Source organism: Schistocerca cancellata, chromosome 3 (assembly GCF_023864275.1).
Source record: "Schistocerca cancellata isolate TAMUIC-IGC-003103 chromosome 3, iqSchCanc2.1, whole genome shotgun sequence".
Classification (NCBI taxonomy): Eukaryota; Metazoa; Arthropoda; class Insecta; order Orthoptera; family Acrididae; genus Schistocerca; species Schistocerca cancellata.
In genome coordinates, this window is record NC_064628.1 from 630,597,203 (window position 1) to 630,617,476 (window position 20,274).

At 41.5% G+C, this 20,274-nt stretch overlaps 1 protein-coding gene across 2 annotated transcripts in view; it reads right to left on the bottom strand.

Moving 5' to 3' along the window:
- LOC126175556 (condensin complex subunit 3) overlaps nt 1–20,274 on the bottom strand; it is a 186,706-nt gene that overhangs the window by 44,728 nt on the left and 121,704 nt on the right. For both annotated transcript variants that reach the window (XM_049922405.1, XM_049922406.1), the window contains 2 exons: nt 9,469–9,574; nt 6,854–7,029 (listed from right to left, as the gene is read on the bottom strand). In XM_049922405.1, coding sequence (XP_049778362.1) covers nt 6,854–7,029; nt 9,469–9,574 — 282 coding nt within the window. The remainder of the gene's footprint in view (nt 1–6,853; nt 7,030–9,468; nt 9,575–20,274) is intronic.

Below are 20,274 nucleotides of genomic sequence, written 5' to 3' on the forward strand. Positions count from 1 at the left end.
TCTAAATATTCTGAGTGTCTTACAAAGGCCTTCACAAATAGGCATTATCCCCAAAACTAGTCTGCAAACAGAAATCCTGTAGCATTTCCCCCACACACTCCCAATCCTCCCACCAACACCAACACCAAAAACTAGTTACAAAGAAGCACCCCAACTGTCACCCAATAACACACCAAACATGAACAACTTAATCACAGTCTCCATCAGGTCTGATTACACATCTTCATGTCTTGATATGAGGGTCATCTTACCCAAGATCCATCCCACCCTCCAAAGCTTATGTTCCATTGTCCACCCAACCTCATCATCATCATCCTAATCCATACCATAACATACTAATTTATGCCTACACAAAACCCCTTGCCACATGGATCATGTCGCTGTGGAAGACCTGCCAATCCAACCACCCAGCACTTGCTATTCCAGTCCTGTCACAGGTTTATTCTACCCTGTCAAAAGCTAGGCCACCTGTGAAAGCAGCCGTGTCATATACCAGCTTTGCTGCAATCATTGCACAGTTTATTACATTGGATGACTATCAACCAGCTGGCCCATCATGACAGATGGCAGCTGCCAAACTATTGCCAAGAGCAATGTGGATCATCCTGTGGCACAACATGCAGTTGAACATACAATGCTTGACTTCAATGCTGGTTTTGGAGAAGAAAAATATCTCCCATAAATAATCAACATGGTTCCTCAAACACAGAAAACAAAACCCAGTTTACTATGTTTACCCATGAAAGTCAAAGCAAAGTAGACAACAGTGCTCTTGTTGCTATGTTACTTGACTTCAGGAAGACATTCTACACAGTCTAGCACAGCAGTTTAGTGAACAAAATGAAAGTTTAAAAAGTATTGCATGAGCTTTGTAACTGGATACAGAGCTTCCTAGCAACTGGAACTCAACATACTCTTTTTAACAGGGCAAACTCAATGGTTGTGAATATAATTTTGGGAGTACCCCAAGTTAGTGCTGTAGGGCTGTTGCTTTTACAATATATAAGATGATCCATTTGAGATGTCTGAAAGGTGAAAGACTACATAAAAGAAACTATCCAAACTTATTGCCTGTTAATAGTACATACATGTATAGGTTAGTCTGGAGTTTGTTTCACAGCAGATTAGCACGCAACACATCCATTACTGTGAATCTAGCACACCGTCATGCCTCCCATCCAGGTAGCGCCTTGTGGCGAGCAGCATTTCTATTGTCATTTGTCGAAAGGCCCCTGTATGTTCCTCCATTGATCGGCCAGATTTTGTGGTCTTTGTTAACTTGACACAGTTTCACTCAAAAATTGTAGGCGTTAGGTCGGAGCTATTAGGAGGCCATGAGACAGGTCCACCACAGTCGCACCAGTGACCATAGAACATCTGGTTTAATTGCACTCCCTATATGAGGGCCCAATGCGGTGGAGAGCACTCCTGTTCATAGATAATGATTTCCAGTATCCCACCTTCCCGTAATTGAGGGACCACATACTGCTCAATCATTTCAAGGTTACAGACAGCACCAATGGTCTTTTCTGGAAGAAAGAAAGAGCTGATAACGCTGTAATGACACCTGAAAGCTCACTCATTCTCTAGAAGACTCAAATATTTTGCAAACCATATGACACACTGAGTGCATAGTTTTAGTATAACAACCATTCTCACTTAACAATTGAGACACATTGAACATGCTAACTCATGCTGCCCCCATACAGTATGTTTCTGTTTCTCACATCTGGTATTTGTGCTGTAAATTATGCACAGCTGGCTTTCCTCAGATAGTGTGGTCACTCATTGTTAACTACCATCATTTCCAAGTACATTACAGAAAATTGCTCAGAGATACATTAACTTAATAAATATAATGTTATACTTTTCCAACATCTGAAGTGGATCACCCTGTATATTAATCACACAGTGAATAATGCGACAGCTCTGTGAGGCTCTGTGAGGGGAGAGAGAGGGGGGGAGGGAGGAGAGAGGGGGGGAGGGAGGAGAGAGAGGGGGGGAGGAGAGAGGGGGGGAGGAGAGAGGGGGGGGAGAGGAGAGAGAGGGGGGAGAGGAGAGAGGGGGGGAGAGGAGAGAGGGGGGGAGAGGAGAGAGGGGGGGAGAGGAGAGAGGGGGGGAGAGGAGAGAGGGGGGGAGAGGAGAGAGGGGGGGAGAGGAGAGAGGGGGGGAGAGGAGAGAGGGGGGGGAGGAGAGAGGGGGGGAGGAGAGAGGGGGGGGAGGAGAGAGGGGGGAGGAGAGAGGGGGGAGGAGAGAGGGGGGAGGAGAGAGGGGGGAGGAGAGAGGGGGGAGGAGAGAGGGGGGGAGGAGAGAGGGGGGGAGGAGAGAGGGGGGGGGAGGAGAGAGGGGGGGTGGTGGAGAGAGGGGGGGTGGTGGAGAGAGGGGGGGTGGTGGAGAGAGGGGGGGTGGTGGAGAGAGGGGGGGTGGTGGAGAGAGGGGGGGGTGGTGGAGAGAGGGGGGGTGGTGGAGAGAGGGGGGGGTGGTGGAGAGAGGGGGGGTGGTGGAGAGAGGGGGGGTGGTGGAGAGAGGGGGGGTGGTGGAGAGAGGGGGGGTGGTGGAGAGAGGGGGGGTGGTGGAGAGAGGGGGGGTGGTGGAGAGAGGGGGGGTGGTGGAGAGAGGGGGGGTGGTGGAGAGAGGGGGGGTGGTGGAGAGAGGGGGGGTGGTGGAGAGAGGGGGGTGGTGGAGAGAGGGGGGGTGGTGGAGAGAGGGGGGGTGGTGGAGAGAGGGGGGGTGGTGGAGAGAGGGGGGGGGGGGTGGAGAGAGGGGGGGTGTGGAGAGAGGGGGGGGGGTGGAGAGAGGGGGGGGGGGGGTGGAGAGAGGGGGGGTGGTGGAGAGAGGGGGGGTGGTGGAGAGAGGGGGGGTGGTGGAGAGAGGGGGGGTGGTGGAGAGAGGGGGGGGTGGTGGAGAGAGGGGGGGGTGGTGGAGAGAGGGGGGGTGGTGGAGAGAGGGGGGGGTGGTGGAGAGAGGGGGGGGTGGTGGAGAGAGGGGGTGGTGGTGGAGAGAGGGGGGGGTGGTGGAGAGAGGGGGGGGGGGTGGAGAGAGGGGGGGGGTGGAGAGAGGGGGGGGGTGGAGAGAGGGGGGGGTGGAGAGAGGGGGGGTGGAGAGAGGGGGGGGTGGAGAGAGGGGGGGGTGGAGAGAGGGGGGGGTGGAGAGAGGGGGGGGGTGGAGAGAGGGGGGGGTGGAGAGAGGGGGGGTGGAGAGAGGGGGGGTGGAGAGAGGGGGGGTGGAGAGAGGGGGGGTGGAGAGAGGGGGGGTGGAGAGAGGGGGGGTGGAGAGAGGGGGGGTGGAGAGAGGGGGGGTGGAGAGAGGGGGGGTGGAGAGAGGGGGGGTGGAGAGAGGGGGGGTGGAGAGAGGGGGGGTGGAGAGAGGGGGGGTGGAGAGAGGGGGGGTGGAGAGAGGGGGGGTGGAGAGAGGGGGGGTGGAGAGAGGGGGGGTGGAGAGAGGGGGGGTGGAGAGAGGGGGGGTGGAGAGAGGGGGGGTGGAGAGAGGGGGGGTGGAGAGAGGGGGGGTGGAGAGAGGGGGGGTGGAGAGAGGGGGGGTGGAGAGAGGGGGGGTGGAGAGAGGGGGGGTGGAGAGAGGGGGGGTGGAGAGAGGGGGGGTGGAGAGAGGGGGGGTGGAGAGAGGGGGGGTGGAGAGAGGGGGGTGGAGAGAGGGGGGTGGAGAGAGGGGGGTGGAGAGAGGGGGGTGGAGAGAGGGGGGTGGAGAGAGGGGGGTGGAGAGAGGGGGGTGGAGAGAGGGGTAAGTGGAATGCACAGAAAGAAATAAAGATAGACTTACAGCTTCAGAAATTAACCACCTGTCACCTGTGTACAACATGTAGTATTTCCCAACCTGACCGTTTAAGATGCGCGGAAATAAGAGAAAGGGCAGAGTCCCATTATAAGACTGCGAGAAGAGAAAAAAGATACCTTGGATGGTTAGGAAATGTCAAAAGAATGGAAGAAGGCATATAACTGAAGGAGTACTCTCATCGCAACCTCCTGGAAGAAAAAGGAGGACCTTACAAAGGTTGGCTAAGGGATGAACAGGAAGAGATGGAAAGAGGAGACACAAAAGAGAATTTGGAAGAACTGCCAGATCAAGACATCTGGCGATGACAGCTGTAGATCCCTGTGGCAGGAAGAAGTGTTAGAAGTACCTACAAGCAGCACTGGCAAATATATTACAACACTTATATGCCAGACCTCAGATTTCACGAATTATGTCATGTACATATAAGCCAATTTCGGACATACAGTTATTATGGTAGCTTTACATGGAATGTCCTTGAAACTACTTCATATGTTAAAACAGAAACCAACAAGGACCTATAACAGGGTGCATGGTTTTAACCTGTCAGGATGTTCCACAACTGTCCATATTGTACTGTAGGAATTACCCCTCTGAAATATCACTTCTTGCAAAGTTGTTAATCGAATAGGGTATGCAAGAGAGTTTATGTCAAGTCTGGAAAGTAAGAGAGGCTCTGGTAGAATTTAAGCTATGGGTCATGAGTCACCACTTCTGGTGGTAAGAGCACTGCCCACAATACCCAAGCTCCTAGACCCAGGTCCTAATCCTAGTCTGGCACATTGCCAGTCCGAAATTTTGAAAACAGATTGGTCTTAATACTGTTGGATGCACACTGTCTATACCTAACACTAGAACCCTTTTAACTGCTGAACACTGTAAAGAAGATTCCCACTGTTACGAGCCCCAATATTCTGAAAATCTGCCTAATCCAGAGTTCAAAAAATACCGATCTTTTAAATCTTAAAAACAGGAGAAATTAAACAGAGATTCATGAAAAAATGTACATTTATTATTATTATTATTATTATTATTATTATTATTATTATTATACAAAGAACTTAAAGAGAGACTTACATGGTGCCTAACCTTGATGAAAACTCCTGAAACAATATTGGAATGGAAGCTGGTTACTTACAGCACAGTACATACAGTCCACGTCAGCTCCATTTATACAGTTATGTCAAATCATTTTTAATCACTGCTGAACATAAAAAATAACCAATTTACACACACTTGAGAAGCAACGTCAGTCATTTTTCTTTCTGACAAAAAGCACTAAATTGACCCGAGGATGCAAAGCTCCACCATCTTGCATGAACATAACATTATTTAGTGTTGATGAAGTGTGCTCTTAGAAGTAGTGTACGACAAGGTCAAGGGTATTTTCCACAATTGTGTGTGGTATGAGTTCAAATTGAGCTTTCACATCCTTGCTTTCCTCCAAGTCAGTCAGAGCTGATGAGCCCTACACCATTGCTACAATGTCTTTGTCTCTGTACTCCTGATGGTCACTGTCATCAACAGCAGTTCACTCCTCAACGCAGCTTTCTTGTGTCTGCACAGCCAGGGATTTTCCTGACTAAAGGAAGAAGGTCACAACCTTTCACTAATGTAAAAATGGTTTCAACAAATTCCCACATAGACCAAAGATTTTCCCATAATTTTGGGTGAGATGAAGCATTATCTATAAACTGAAGAGCACAATTAGGCAATCCATTTTCTCTACTGAACACAGTCATTTTAGGGACAAATTGGTACTTTAACCATTCCTTGAACAAGTTGCGCTTCATCCATACATTTTTTAAATTATTATAATACAAAGGAAGTGAGATGGTGATAATGTTTTTGAACACTTGTGGTTTCGCCAATTTGGCTCTTACCATCAGCGGAAGTTAGTTTGTTGCTGAAGTGTTGCTGCATTCTAAGACAGACGTTGATTGTCCATTTTAAACCCTGGGGCAGAATTCTCTTCTTGTGAAGCAAGACTTTCAGTACACAAAACTTTATAATTCAATCCAGTTCCATCCATATTGTGAACTTGCTGAGGTGAGCAGTTTTGAGAAGAAACAAGGTCTTTAAATTCTTTTAGGTAATTGGCAGCTGCTTCGCTATCAACTGACAGCTTCTCCCCAGCAATCTTGAGCTGTCTAGTTCCAAGCCTTTTCTTTCAACATCCAAAAAATCACATCTAGCTGAAAATGGTGGGTCACCAGCCATAAGCTTGTTCAGTTGAAGTACCTTTTCTTTCACCAAAGGTCCAGACAGAGACGTTTCCCTTCTGTCTGTCTTGAGTGAACCACAAGAATAAGGCATTGTCAAGTTTTCATATGAAGATAAAGTCTTGTTTTTGCCATTTTTCGAGAGTTATTTCACTTGAAGCAGAACAAGACTGCTAAATTTAAACTATTTTTTCCACTCACTAATCACTGATTTTTTGAGTGATAATTTAGTAGCATTTTCTCCCTTGTCCAGTCTTTTTAACACTTCAAGATTTTGTTTTAAAGTACACGAAAAATGACTTCGTTTACTTGCCATGTTTAATGTTTAACAGTTGACTTCAAAATAACGTGTTTGGAATGCAGGAGGGAGAGTGACAGGTTGTGTGCCTGCATTGAGAGTTGTTGAAGGTCACTAGCATATGACCCTGCATTTATTTTACACATTAACAAGTCAATATGTTGATATTATTCATAAAATCTGCCTATCCCGAAATCCCACTACACCAAACAGTGTTTGGTCCCAATTAGTTCGGAACAAGTAGTCAGTACTCATTACATGCTTCCCGTAAGGTAACATTTCAGAAACATGCTTCTTTCAGCCAAGCATTAAAAAGGTATATTAGATCATTGCTATCATGTTCAATCAAGCCTTTTCTTTATACTATTTTATCCTCTTACATAAAGTGCAAGTTTCAGTTGTACCTGTTGGAAACTTCAGAATGCATTTGGTGTTACTCAACTATTGCAAAGCCTATTTATTTGTGAAAAATATAGTTTATTTCATCCCAGGTTTTGAAGCAATCTTCATCAGTTATTTTACTGCAACACTATTTGTTACTTACTGTGCTGTTCAGCAAACTGCATAACTTTGAGAGCAAGCTGCGACAGGATTCATTACCAATTATAAAATCTCCACTGGATACAGCTGCTGCAGTAGTATCGAGAATACTTGTGCTGTCTAAAACTGAAGTGTTCGTCTTGAAAGCTCCTCTTTTAACTGTCTTCAATCTGACGTCAGCTAGAAATTAAATTTTAACTACAATTTAAAAATTATAACAGACATACTGCTGTGCCAAGCATTACAAACCAGTCATTAAATTACTAAGTGGGGGGGGGGGGGGGGGGGGGGGGGGGGGGGGGGGGGGAAGCGTATAGAAAAATGCAACCCTGTGACTGCAGAGATAGTTGTGAATAGAAAAGGTAATGGTATATTCTGTACGTCTAGACTATGAGGGCTATTCAGAAAGTAGGGAACTTTTCCATCTGATGCTGCTAGGCATGTGCCGATTGCATATATTTTGGTATGTGCGCGCTCGGCAGCTTAGTCAGCATCCATCCGTGACAACGGGAACGTCTGTGTGTCTAGTTTTTTCAATATTCGAATTTGAAATGTGCACTGCAATCGAAAATGCCAAAATTGTGAGGTGTGATCTGTGACATGATTTTTGTTGGCAAAAAAACCTAAAACCTTAGAAATTTATCGTGAACTGTGCGAAGTGTACGGAAACAATGCAATGAGTGAATGTTCCACCCGGAAATGGTGCATTCAGTTTAAAAATAGCCGAACCAACATTCATGATGAATAGAAGAGTGGACGTCCGAGCATTGCGACTGACGATTTTGTTGCTAAAGGTGATTAAACAATTCGTGAAAACTGTCGCTTCACAATAATGGAGCTTTTGCTTTTTTTTCCACATGTTTCACGGACTTTGTTGTTTGAAACTGTCACTCAAAAGCTAGGCTACCACAAATTTTGTGCATGATGGGTGCCCAAAATGCTTACAGAACATCATAAAGAATAGCGAATGGGGGCAACATTGACATTTCTGGAGGACTACCACACACATGGTGATTCATTACTGGATTGCATCATAACCAGTGCAAAACTTGGGTGAAACATGTCAATTGCGAGGCAAAATTACAGTCCATGGAGTGAAGGCACACAAGGTCCCCCCAAAAACCAAGAAAATATTTGCAAACGTAGTCAGCAAGGAAGTTGATGGCGACAGTGTTTTGGATAGGCAAGTTGTGCTTCTTATTGATTTTCTGGAACGTGGCGCAACCCTAAATTCTGCCCAGTACTATCTAACTTTGCACAGCCTTAAAAGAGCAGTTCAAACCAAACGCCGAAAAAGGCGACGTCCAAAATTTTGTTTTTGCACAAAAATGTCCGACCTCACACAGCAAACCACACTAAAGAACACCTTAATTCATTCAAACAGGTATATTTCCCCTCATCCACCCTACAGCCCCAATCTTGCATCAAGCTACTTCCACTTGTTCCCGAAGATGATGAACTGGCTTGCAACGCAGCACTTTGATGACAACGCGTGTGTGACTCACTGGCTGAAGTCTCAGGCGGTAGAATTTTACAACGAAGGTCTTTCGAAGCTTGTCCACCGATATGATGTGTGTTCGGTGACTACGTGAAAAATTAGTATGTCAGTCACTTTTTCAGATTTATATAATAAAACACATTTCTTGTACTTATTTTTTTATTATTATTATTATTTTAAATGCCAAAACGTTCCCTCTTTCTGAATAGTCCTCTTATTTATGAACTATACACAAACCAAAAGCAAACACTAAATGATAGTGGATATCAAAATGTAGTTTGTTTATTCACTTTTCTTCCATTTGTAGTCAAAGATTACAATTTTCATACTGCAGCAAAACAACCAGCCACTAACAATATCAAATTTTCTGCCAGTGCTGGGATTTTGCTGGTAACCTGTGACTGTCACACTGGCCTCAGTGAAACAAATCACTTGTAATTAATGTTGGCCTCCATAAATGAACATTTTTAATTTAGCATTGCAAATACTGCCAATAATGATTCTAATTCGTAAGTGGATGTCACAAAGTAAAACCTTGGTATATAGGCAATAAAACAAGATTTACAATACAATATTAATGATTATTTTATACTATGCAGCTCCTACAGAAAATGCTTATCTATGCACTGGAACAACAGAGGCTTAGAGTGCCTTCTGTAGCCCAGTACCTATATTCTCAGGCAAATATATTATGAATGAGTAACAAAGCAAGTTTTTGTTTACACTTTAATTTCAAAAATTTCTGATTTCCTGTCATATTTGTAAGCCACATTCCAGATTCATAAATCTAATAACTCACTGGGTTTACTTGCTTTCAACTGTAATGCAACTGAAAATTAACATCAGTTGCATTACAAATGAGTCAAATAAACCTAATGTCTTATAGCAAGCAACTATGAGTATGCAAGCAGGACTTGTACAGCAGCTACCCAATTCTGAGAAACTTGAGAAACAAGTAGAAAAAGACTTAACCATAAGAGTTTTCAAGATAATGATCAAATTACAACAGATAATAATTTCAGTATATGCCATATCGAAAGTAATAAAAGCCAACAAAAGATTTCTCAATTTCATTAACTATAAAGGAAATTAGTCTACTTTTAATATAATAAATTTCTTACCTATCTCTGTATCCACTTGGAAAGTATTTATTCCATGTACAACGAACAAATCAAAAATGGCTTTGATGACTGTTAGGTAGATTTCTTCATTTTCCTGAACCTCCAACTGTTAAAAAGATGCATTTAAAAGCCTTCCATTCAAATTAAATATTTTATATAAGCCAATCGTCTTTTACTTATCTCAAAAACAATTTAAAAATGGCATTAACTGAACTTTTATGTGTATATTACCACAGTGCTCAATTTATTATTATTATTATTATTATTATTATAAGTGGAGCAGTGACTTCAAACAAACAAAGATGAAGTAGAAATTTTCAGTGACTGATAGAGAGCCAGCTGGGTATTCAGATGGAATGCTTTAAGGAAATTACAGAAAGTCCACATCAGTATGGCAACAAATGGATCTGAGCTCTTGTGGAATGCAAGTAAGCAATATAATAATTTCTCATGCAGGAAGTATCAAGACATAGAAATACATTAGTTCAATAATAAAAAATTTCAGATGTAGAAGTGGTCACAATGTCATTAAATGACTGAGGTACAAGATAAACATCCAGTAACATAAACAATGTTTGTACATCTGAAAAATAGTCACAAATACAGATATAAGGAAGTGGAAAAAATCTAAAACAGCACTGTTTTGCACACACAAAATTTACATCCAAAATATTATCAATATTGTGGCATGGCACATTAGCTGAGGAAATAAATATTTAACATCTACATGCTGGGAGATACTGCTTGTTCAAGTGTTGGGAACTAAAGACCATTTAAACTTGCAAATTATGTACAAATGAAATTTTGGTTATAACGTTTTTATTTGCCACTACTACCAAAACAGAACGATTGCAAATTAATAGCACTGAATAAGTTTGGCTTGGATGAAGGCTAAGTTAAAACGGAGGGTGACAAATGTTGGAGACACAGATTTGAAGGCGCAACCTCTTGGTTTCCAGCACACGCTTTACTGATAGAACACCAGTCCTGACATAGCACTGACAACAGACACATGTGGAAGCATATACAGCATCTTGGCTTTTGGAATAGGACAAGAGGAATCCTCCTGTTGAGAACTCTCCCCATTCTCTTTCTCTTTCCTCCCCAAGGAAGGCACCATTAGTTCCAAAAGCTAGGACAGTGTGTGTTCTTTTATGTGTGTCTATTGGCATTACCAAAGTTTCTCCCGAAGATATGTATTGGCCAAAAATCCTGTGCCATCATTTTATAGTTTTCTTGAGACTTTTCCTTTAAGTGCAGCTAACTTATCTACTCAGACCATTTCACATCCCTAAAAATTGTTACGTGTACGTACTTTTCCGAGTTGACTGATTCCAAATGTGATTCACTGATGTTATACTCATAGGATACTAAGACTGGTGTTTCGTGAAGTACACAATTTTACACTTATAAACATTTATAAAAAGTTTAGAATCTTCGCACCACTTCTGAAATCTCATCAAAACCCGGAAAGAGCGCTAATGCCTTTGTCATTCGACTGATTATTATTTCCTTCTGGACACACAATTGCAATTCAGATTTTGTATCCAATGACCTGGCATTCCCTGCATCAGTATATATAAATACAAGGGATAGGCAAAATAATGTGAACAGTGGCAGCAATGGAATGGTTGTGTTGGACAGTCAATAACGCTGGTAAGGCAGGTGTCGAGCTGGACTGTGTGTGTTCAGTACGGACTAGACAAGACATTAGTGCAGGTTGTTTATGAGTAGTGCATACTTCGTATTTGCATTCAGAGGCCAAGGTCGACGTGCAATGAAAGACTTAACACAGTTCCAAAGAGAGCAAACTGTTGGGGCCCTACTAGCTGGAGCATCAGTAACCAAGACAGCCAACTTATTGGAAGTTTCAAGAGCAACTGTTTCAAAAAGTCATGGCAGCCTACACAAAACATGGAAAGACATCATCGTGTGAACGTAATTAAATCAAAACTAAATGACAGACATTGTTATATGCTAACACAAATTGTGTCCAAAATAAACCACAGCGGGTAAAGTGACTGCAGCACTCAATATTCATCTTTGAGACCAGTATATATCGACACTTTCTGCCAAGAACCCCATAAAGCAAATATTCATGGACAAGCTGCTATACCGAAACCATTAGTGATGACAACCAGTGCTAAGAAGCATAAAACATGGTGTCAGGAGCATAAATTCTGGACAGCTGATCAGTGGAAACATGTCATATGGTCCGATGAGTCCGTTATTTCCAATACTGTGCTGGGATTACATCTGGAGAACGCCAAAAGAAGCCTACAATTCCGATTGATTAATTCCAATGGTTAAACATGGAGATGGAAGTGTGGACAGCCACATCATGGTATCCTGCTTGTCCCATCATTACTCTCAGAGGCAGTGTTACAGCCACTGATTATGTGAACATTTGGTGATCAGGTGCACCCCATTATTCAAATGTTTTACCTCAACAATGATGCCATATTTCAGGACAATAATGCACCCATTCACACAGCCAGGACAATATAATCATGTGAGGAGCATGCAACTGAACTATAGTGTCTTCCCTGGCCAGCACAGTCCCTGGACTTAAACATTACAGAACCCTTATGGGTGGTATTGGAGTGCAGACTCCAGAGCAGATTTCTGCCACCCTGGTCACTACAGAAGCTAGAAGAGGTTCTGATTGGAGAGGGGCACAACATTCCACTGGAGGCTATACAATTACTATATGTCAGTATTCGAAGAAGAATATTAGTTAATAAATCATTCCCAAGTAAGTACAGGTGTTCACATTATTTTGCCTATCTCCTGTATGATGATCTTAGCATTTAACACAACATGAGCTGTAATTAATTTCAAAAAAGACAATAATGAATCACTTGTGAATGTCTATAAAGTTGTAATAACAATAATGCACAAAAAAAGGTGAAATGATGAAAGTATTATTATTAAGACGTGTTCATGACTGGCTCCTAGTAATGAAATAAGTGATTACCAATATCGCAAGCTCATTCTGTCCAAGATATTCCATTACGTATAAGCTCAGAATACTTTTTAATACCATGCAATAGATGGACATCAGTGAGTATGGACAGTAGTTTTGTGACTCACTTCTGTTATGTTTCCTGTAGATGGTGTGACCTGTGCTTTCTCTCAATAACTGGGGACAGTTTTATGTTCAAGCAATCAACAATATGTTGTGGTTATAAAGGGCGCTAAATCAGCCTCAAATTCTGTACAGAATTCGATATGGACAATGTTAGGCACTGGACAATTGTTCAGTTTTAACCATTTCAATTGCTTCTCAATGCCACTGACCATTTTTTGTATGGGTGCGAGAATTAAACTGAAACAGAGCTCTTGTATTTTCCAATGTAAACGAATATTTGAAAAAGCAGTTCATACCCTTCATTTCAGTTACTTGTCATCAATCAGAGTCTGGAAACTGACTTTGGCAGCACTGACATACTTACATATGACCAGAATGTCTTTGAAATTTCAATAAAATCCAGACCATTAGCTGCTTACAGGCATTGATAAATATCAATGGGGACAGTTGAAAATACATACCTCAACCAGGACTGGAACCCAGGATCTGGTTACTTTGCAGATGCTCTATCCGACAGCCATCGAGGACACAGGGTAGTGCGACTGCAAGGACTTACGTCTTGCACGCTTTCCATGAGACCCCCCCCCCTCCCCCATTTCCAACTTACTGTCCACACACTACATTTGTAGTGCCCTGTTTTTTGCCCACTATACTCACCACTCGTGGCAGTCAATCTACCGATTTCCATAAGAGTTTGAGAAATGTGAGTGCGTCCGCACTGAAGATCACTGGTCGGTATGCCTTATGTTTATGATGATGGTATCTGTTCTTTTGGACATGTCCGAAATCCATTGTCTTCAATAAAAAATAATTTTACGGCTGTGTATTGTACAAGGTGCCACCCGAAAGTTCTGGGAATACACCAATAAATAAAATCATGCTTTACCTGGATCTTATATACCACCAACTTCAAAGTAGTCCCCTTGTGAGTATACACACCACTCTCAAGAGCTTTTCTACAAACTGAAAGCTCCTTGGAATGAATTTCTCATTAGCCTGTTTAGTACCACTTGCAATTCTGTCCGACTCTTCGACTGTGTGAAATCTCCATATTTTTAACTTAAGTTTCATTCTGGGGTTATAAACAGAAGTCAATTAGTGCCAGGTTGGGTGAATAATGTGGATAAGGTAGAACTGTAATTTTGTTTTTCACCATAAACTCCTGGTGATCAACGTGTGTGACTTCGAACTGTCATGACGGAGGAACCATTTGCCCATACATCAGTTCAATCTGACAAAATCCTCTGATATGTCCCGTACAACATCCCCACAATATTTCGTATGTCCTGGTTGGTCTGCCGCCATCATATTTCAAACAGCAGTGACATTTCCAAGAGTTAAAACAGTCTTAAGTTACCGTATTTACTCGAATCTAAGCCGCGCTTTTTTTCCGGTTTTTGTAATTCAAAAAACGGCCTGCGGCTTAGAATCGAGTGCAAAGTAAGCGGAAGTTCTGTAAAATGTTGGTAGGTGCCGCCACAAGTAACTTTTGCCGTCGGATATATGTAGCGCTACAAAAGCATGCTTTGCAGGCACAAAGATAAATACTGGCGCCAAAACCTCTGCGTCAGTAAATAAATTTAATAAAAAGAAAAAGGTGGAAGACGAGCTTTTTTTCTCCGCCCCGAGTTTCGACCACTGCATTTTCATACATTATCCAACGAAGTAAATACAAAGTCTGTATTGTTCATCTTCGAATGTAGCAGCCTTTCAATGTACTACGAAAATCCGACTGGCAAGACTGTTTGGGATGTTTGTCAATATGGCCAACTCTAAGTTCTGAATTTTTTCCTATCTGTGACAAGAGATGGTTGCTAATAGGAACTTTTATGAATTGTGAATCACATGCATTATCTCTTCATCATAAGAGTAATACGAATATAAACATTTTGCCATGTATTCTTTTGTGTTTGCTGCTACTTCATTTAAATCCTGTCTGCCTAATAAACTTCGAAACTAGAGTGAGACAACAGCAATCGCGGAAGAATATACATATCATGCCATGTTTATATTAGTATTATTCTCACGCCGATTAGAGATACAGCCAGAAATGAAGCACGACAACTGGCTAGATTTTTAAATCTAAGATGACTAATTTCTGTGCAGAAGGCAATGTACTAAAGAGGCATCTGGAAAGATATTCAAACGGAGAAAAATTTTCGCTAAACTCTCCTTCACAACATCTTCTATCACACGCAGTCTATTATTTGGTTCTTGTTGATCATTATCAAAGAAAGCAGCAGTGTAAGTAACAACAAATTGCAGTCTCTTGCCATTGTTTCGCTAATGAGACGATTTTATTTATTTATTTTCAATTGGAAGCGGCGGTAGCGCGTACAAAAGCAAGCCATGCCGCGAGTGGCGACAGGTCGTAAACACTCACTATCAGAATGCGACAAACAATGCGTGACAGTACAATAATGCATTTTCAGCTTAGAGTGACGAAACACCTATAACAAAGTAACGGCACTTATCAGATCAAAGAAAAATAAGCAATCAATTCAACCCAGACGAAGCACGTGAAAAAGGAAGGGTACCCGTATAAATATGGACGGAGCGCCTGACGCATAGCAATGGCTACCTGGTAAAGCTTAACTGCTAAGCTTACGACTCGAACCAAACTATCGTCATTCATTCGACCTAAATTGTATCTCATATTACAATGGACCAACTTTGTTTCGATTTGGAGGTGCGGCCTAAAACTATTCTCTACCCTTGAATTTCGAATCTCAAATTTCAGGTGCAGCTTAGATTCGGGAAAAATTTTTTTTTCTTGATTTCGAGTCTCATTTTTCACGTGCGGCTTAGATTCGAGTGCGGCTTAGATTCGAGTAAATACGGTAACTCTCAAAGGATGTATGACGTGCCACATTGCAGCATTTCACTCTACTAGCTAGACTTCACCATCTACACATGCATTCCGGGAACTTTTGGGTAGCACATGGTATAAGGTAATTTCTGACCTTCCTAAAAGCTCTTCAACATCACCTACACAAAAAATTACAAATAAAAGCATAACAAACAATGGAAGGTCCAGGTTGAAATATAAACAATTATGAGAAGAATACATTGGTACTCACCGTCAAGATCATATGCTGAGTTGCAGACAGGCACAATGAAAGGACTGATACACACTATGCTTTCTGCCAAAGCTTTCTTCAGGAAAAAAAGGAAAACACACATGCACATTCAAACAAGCAGGCACACGTCATTTACACATGACCCCTATCTCCGGCTGCTGAATGTGTGTGTGTTTTCCTTTCTTTTCCGAAGAAGGGTTTGGTGAAAACTTAGTGTGCAACAGTCTTTTCTCTGTCCTTGTCTGCAACTCAACAAATAGAAGTATGATATTACCCACAGTTATTTGACAATTTGAAGAACTCTCAATGAACAGGGACTTCTTTCTCTTTCATGTGTAACTTTCTATTGTAGAAGTTTGTCAACATTATAACTTAGTTCAAACAAGTACAAATGGATAATAAATCAAGTAGAAATATTTGCATGGTCAGTAACCAAGGTAAAGAAGCAATAGTGTCATATCTTACAAAAGAAATCCAAACCTTTAGCTTTGGGTAGGAGTGTATAGAGCAACTGTGGCTAAAGAAAGAATAACTCTTGAACATGCACTGTGAAGAGATTTACCAAGCACAACAGTTCGTGATGGGAGAGAGCTTCCATAGTTTACAGTTTCTGTTAATGAAACATCTAAAGGAACAGCAACTAATGCTCAACAAGGGTAAAACGAAGGACAGTTCTATAGGCAAAGAGATGGTTGTAAGGAAATTATTTGGCTGGCAAAAAGGCAATGTATGGCATCTTCAGTGACTAATGCAGCTGAATTATCTTACTGAAAGATCTTTCACGATACCTGTAAAATTTCTGCTTATAAGTGAACATTGTCAGTGCAACCAAAGTTCAAATTAATACTCATACTATATCAGAAATGAGCAACACAGATTTTAATGTTGGTGATGTTTAGTAAAAGCTGAAATTGCTAAAACAAAGTGGCTCGTGACTGGGAGAAAGCACACATCATACCTGCATACAAGAAGCACAGCAGAGTTATTCACAAACCTACCATCCAATAACAATTATATTTACCCTTCCAGAATATTAGAATCTATTCTGAGCTGAAATCCAATGATGTATCTTGAACAGAATGACATCCATACAGAATCATCAGGCATGCAAAACCGAACTTGAGCCTATCTTTCACAATACCATGAAAGCCACAGATTATGATAATCAAGTATGCGTAGTATTTCTTGACTGAAAAGGATCTGAATCGTTACTACAACATTTATTGATTAACATATAATCATACGATGTATCAAACAACATTTGTGACTGGATAGAGGATTTCTCGGTAGAAAGGAAGCAACACTATCTCAGATGGAGAGTCATTGACAGAAGTAGAAATATTTTCAGTGCATCCCCAGAAGTATGTTGGAACCTTTGCTGCTCATGTTGTACATTCATGACCTGGTGGACAATATTAACAATACCGTCAGACTTTTAGCGGACAATGGGGTTACTTGTAGTAATGTACTATCTGAAAACAGCTGCACTAACGTCCAGTTAAATGTTTCTAAGATTTCAAAATGGTGTTTCCAAATTGGCGTCTCAGTTTAAACGTTAAATAGCCTAGAAATCTGCACTTCACACAATGCAGATAGCAAGCAGACTACAAATCAGTCACAGCTGTAAAGAGTCAACTCATACAAATGCCAGGGTGTAACAATTAGCAAGGATTAGAAATTTATTAATCACATAGGCTCAGTTTTTTATCTACCAGGTGGCAGAAGTTCTTTAATGGGATACTGGATAAACGTAATTAGTCAGCAAATGAGATTACTTACTCTGTAATTATCCTTGAATACTGTTCAAGTGTGTGGGACCATAACCAACCAGGATTAACAGGGGAATTTGAACACAGACAATGATAGCCCCTCTTCTAACTACAATATATCTTAGATCTCTCCAACAAAAAGCAACACACAGTTCCTGGGAAAAAGCACAGGTCACACCTGTCTACAACAAGGCTAGTAGAAGAGTTCCACAAAACTACCATCCAGTATCCTTGACACTGATTTGTTGCAAAATCTTCGAACATGATCTGAACTCAAACATAACGGGGTATCTTGAACAGAATGACATCGTCTATGCCAACCAGTAACAATTCCAAAAACATCAATCATGTAACCCAACTTGCACTTTTCTCACATGACATACTGAAAGCTTTTGATCAAGGCAAGAGGTAGATGCAGTATTTCTTGATTTCCGAGAAGCATTTGGCTCAGTACCATACTTATGCTTATTGTCGACAGTACAGTCATATGGGGGTACCAAGTGAAATTTGTACCTGGACTCAGGACTTTTTGGTAGGGAAGACACAGCATGTTATCTTGGATACAGTGTCATCCTCAGATGTAGAAGTAACTCCGGGTATCCCCCAGGTTGGCATGTTGAGACCCTTGCCTTTTACATTGTATATTAATGACCTTGGAGACAATATTAATTGTAACCTCAGGCTTTTTGCAGATGATGCAGTTATCTAAAATGAAATACTGTCTGAAAGAAGCTGCATAAATGTTCAGTAAGTTCTTGATAAGATTAAAAAGTGGCGCAAAGATTGGCAACTTGCTTTGAATGTTCAGAAATGTAATATTGTGCACTTAAAAAAAAATTAAAATGCTGTATCCTATGACCATAATATCAATGAATCACTACTGTAATTGGCCAACTCATACAAACACATGGTTGTAATACTTTGTTGACGTGGAAGGCGTAGTATACTGTTAGCAGACCCTGTTCTGTTGATGGTGCGAATGGAGCGGTCTACTGCTTGTCGAACCTCTGGAACAGTTCTAAAGCAAATGCCACGAAGTGGTTCCTTCATCTTCGGAATCAAATCAAAGTAACAAGGACTTAAGTCTGGGGAGTATAGTGGATGGTACAGTACTTCCCAGTCCCATTGGCCAAACAGGGAAGCCACAGCTTGTGCTGTATGCACCCGCACATTGTCGTTTAAAATGTTGGGTGGGTTGCGCAGAAAGCCGCTTCTTTCACTAAGCTGATCACAGGTAGTGAAGCTGATCACAGGTAGTGCTCCAAAAACGAACAGTAATATTGTGCACTGACAGTCTGCCATGGAGGAACGTAATGCATTAGCAGGGTGTATACGGGGACAAGGAAAAAAAATTCCCGGGTTATTCCCGGATTTCTCCCGGATAACCCGTTTAAAAAATACGCTTTTTCCCCGAGTGAAAATACACTTTCTCTGTGCTAAGTGACAGTAGGTTTTCCGTAGATTTTCCATCGGAACTGTAAAACTTATTAATTCTTTGAATGGTTAACGTTTTATACAATCGAGTAGAACTTCCCGGAAAAAAAAGAAAAGACGGGCAGAGAAGTTTTGGAGAGACTTTTAATTTTAAAAAAAGGAGAGAAGTGTTGGAAAGACCTTTGATTTGCAGCAACATATACGTTCCAAATTTTCGTATTACGAAAGTATAAATTCGAAGTGCACCAACAAAGCGCGTTAGTTTGCGGAGCGTTGAAACCGAGGTTGCGATGTCCTTTTGTAAGCGAGTTATATCTCAAGCCACGAGATCTCGTCAGCTGATCGCAGCAGCTATTCAGAGCATAGGATACGTGTTATAGTCAGCCAATAGCAAGATCACTGGTTACAAAGCGCGAACACGCAAGAGGAAAAGTTAACGGTTTACATTAATGTACACAGTATCGTATATCTACAAGAAAAGCTAAGGTTTCACATATAATATTAGTCTGTAATATTAACACGCTACAACAGAAGCTAAGCTTTCACAAGTAATATTGATCTTTTTTGCGTGTGTTATATTTTAAGATACATCACACAGATGTGCCAGTAAATTTAAAATTATGACATAAATGTCTCGGCTCAAAATTCTTGTAAGTGGCTGGTCCTCAAACTGTTCAGTTTCGCACGCTCTGTGATTTAGATATCCATCCCACTTTCTCACACGTAACATAATTCATCTTGCGTAAAAAGAAATTTACTTTGAAAGTAACGCTTTTCTAACCACCGTTCGCAATACTATCCGAATACTGTTAGAAATAAGTACGTTTCCAGAGAGCGCCAGAAAACAGGCATTATTGTGCGTGTGCAATTGCAGTGGTGTAAGAAGCCCGTATGTTCGTTTGTATAAAGCACTACAAGAGCTTACATTACACCATAAAAGAAACAGGGCATCAGATGGTACTCCAAAGAGCATTGGAATTTCGTAAACCATACTAAAATGCGTAATTCGGCTTGAAGTGCGAATTGGCTTTTTCCAGATTCACAGTGAAGTAGGTCCCATCTGATATTAAGCTTTTCAGTGTGGTTTTTGGGATGTAAATTTTCTTGCAGTACCAGTACTCTACGATCTCATTTTTGGTTCTTTATTATGGCGTAATGCCATACATGGCAGAAGATGATAACGTGCACTTGAAATTCAGCGAAACGTTGGAACTAACCAATACTGTAGAATGAAACACTTCGTTTCAAATAAAATGATTGCCTCAGCGGAAAGATTAATAAAGCTAAATTTCTTTAGTAAACTTGCAAAAATAACTTCACTGTTCTGCAAAGCGATTAATGCTTGACTGCTACTAACTTGGAAATAAAATAAAATCAGAAAACTGAAATTAATAATATATTTTTGCCCTCCGTAATTATGTGAATGTATTTT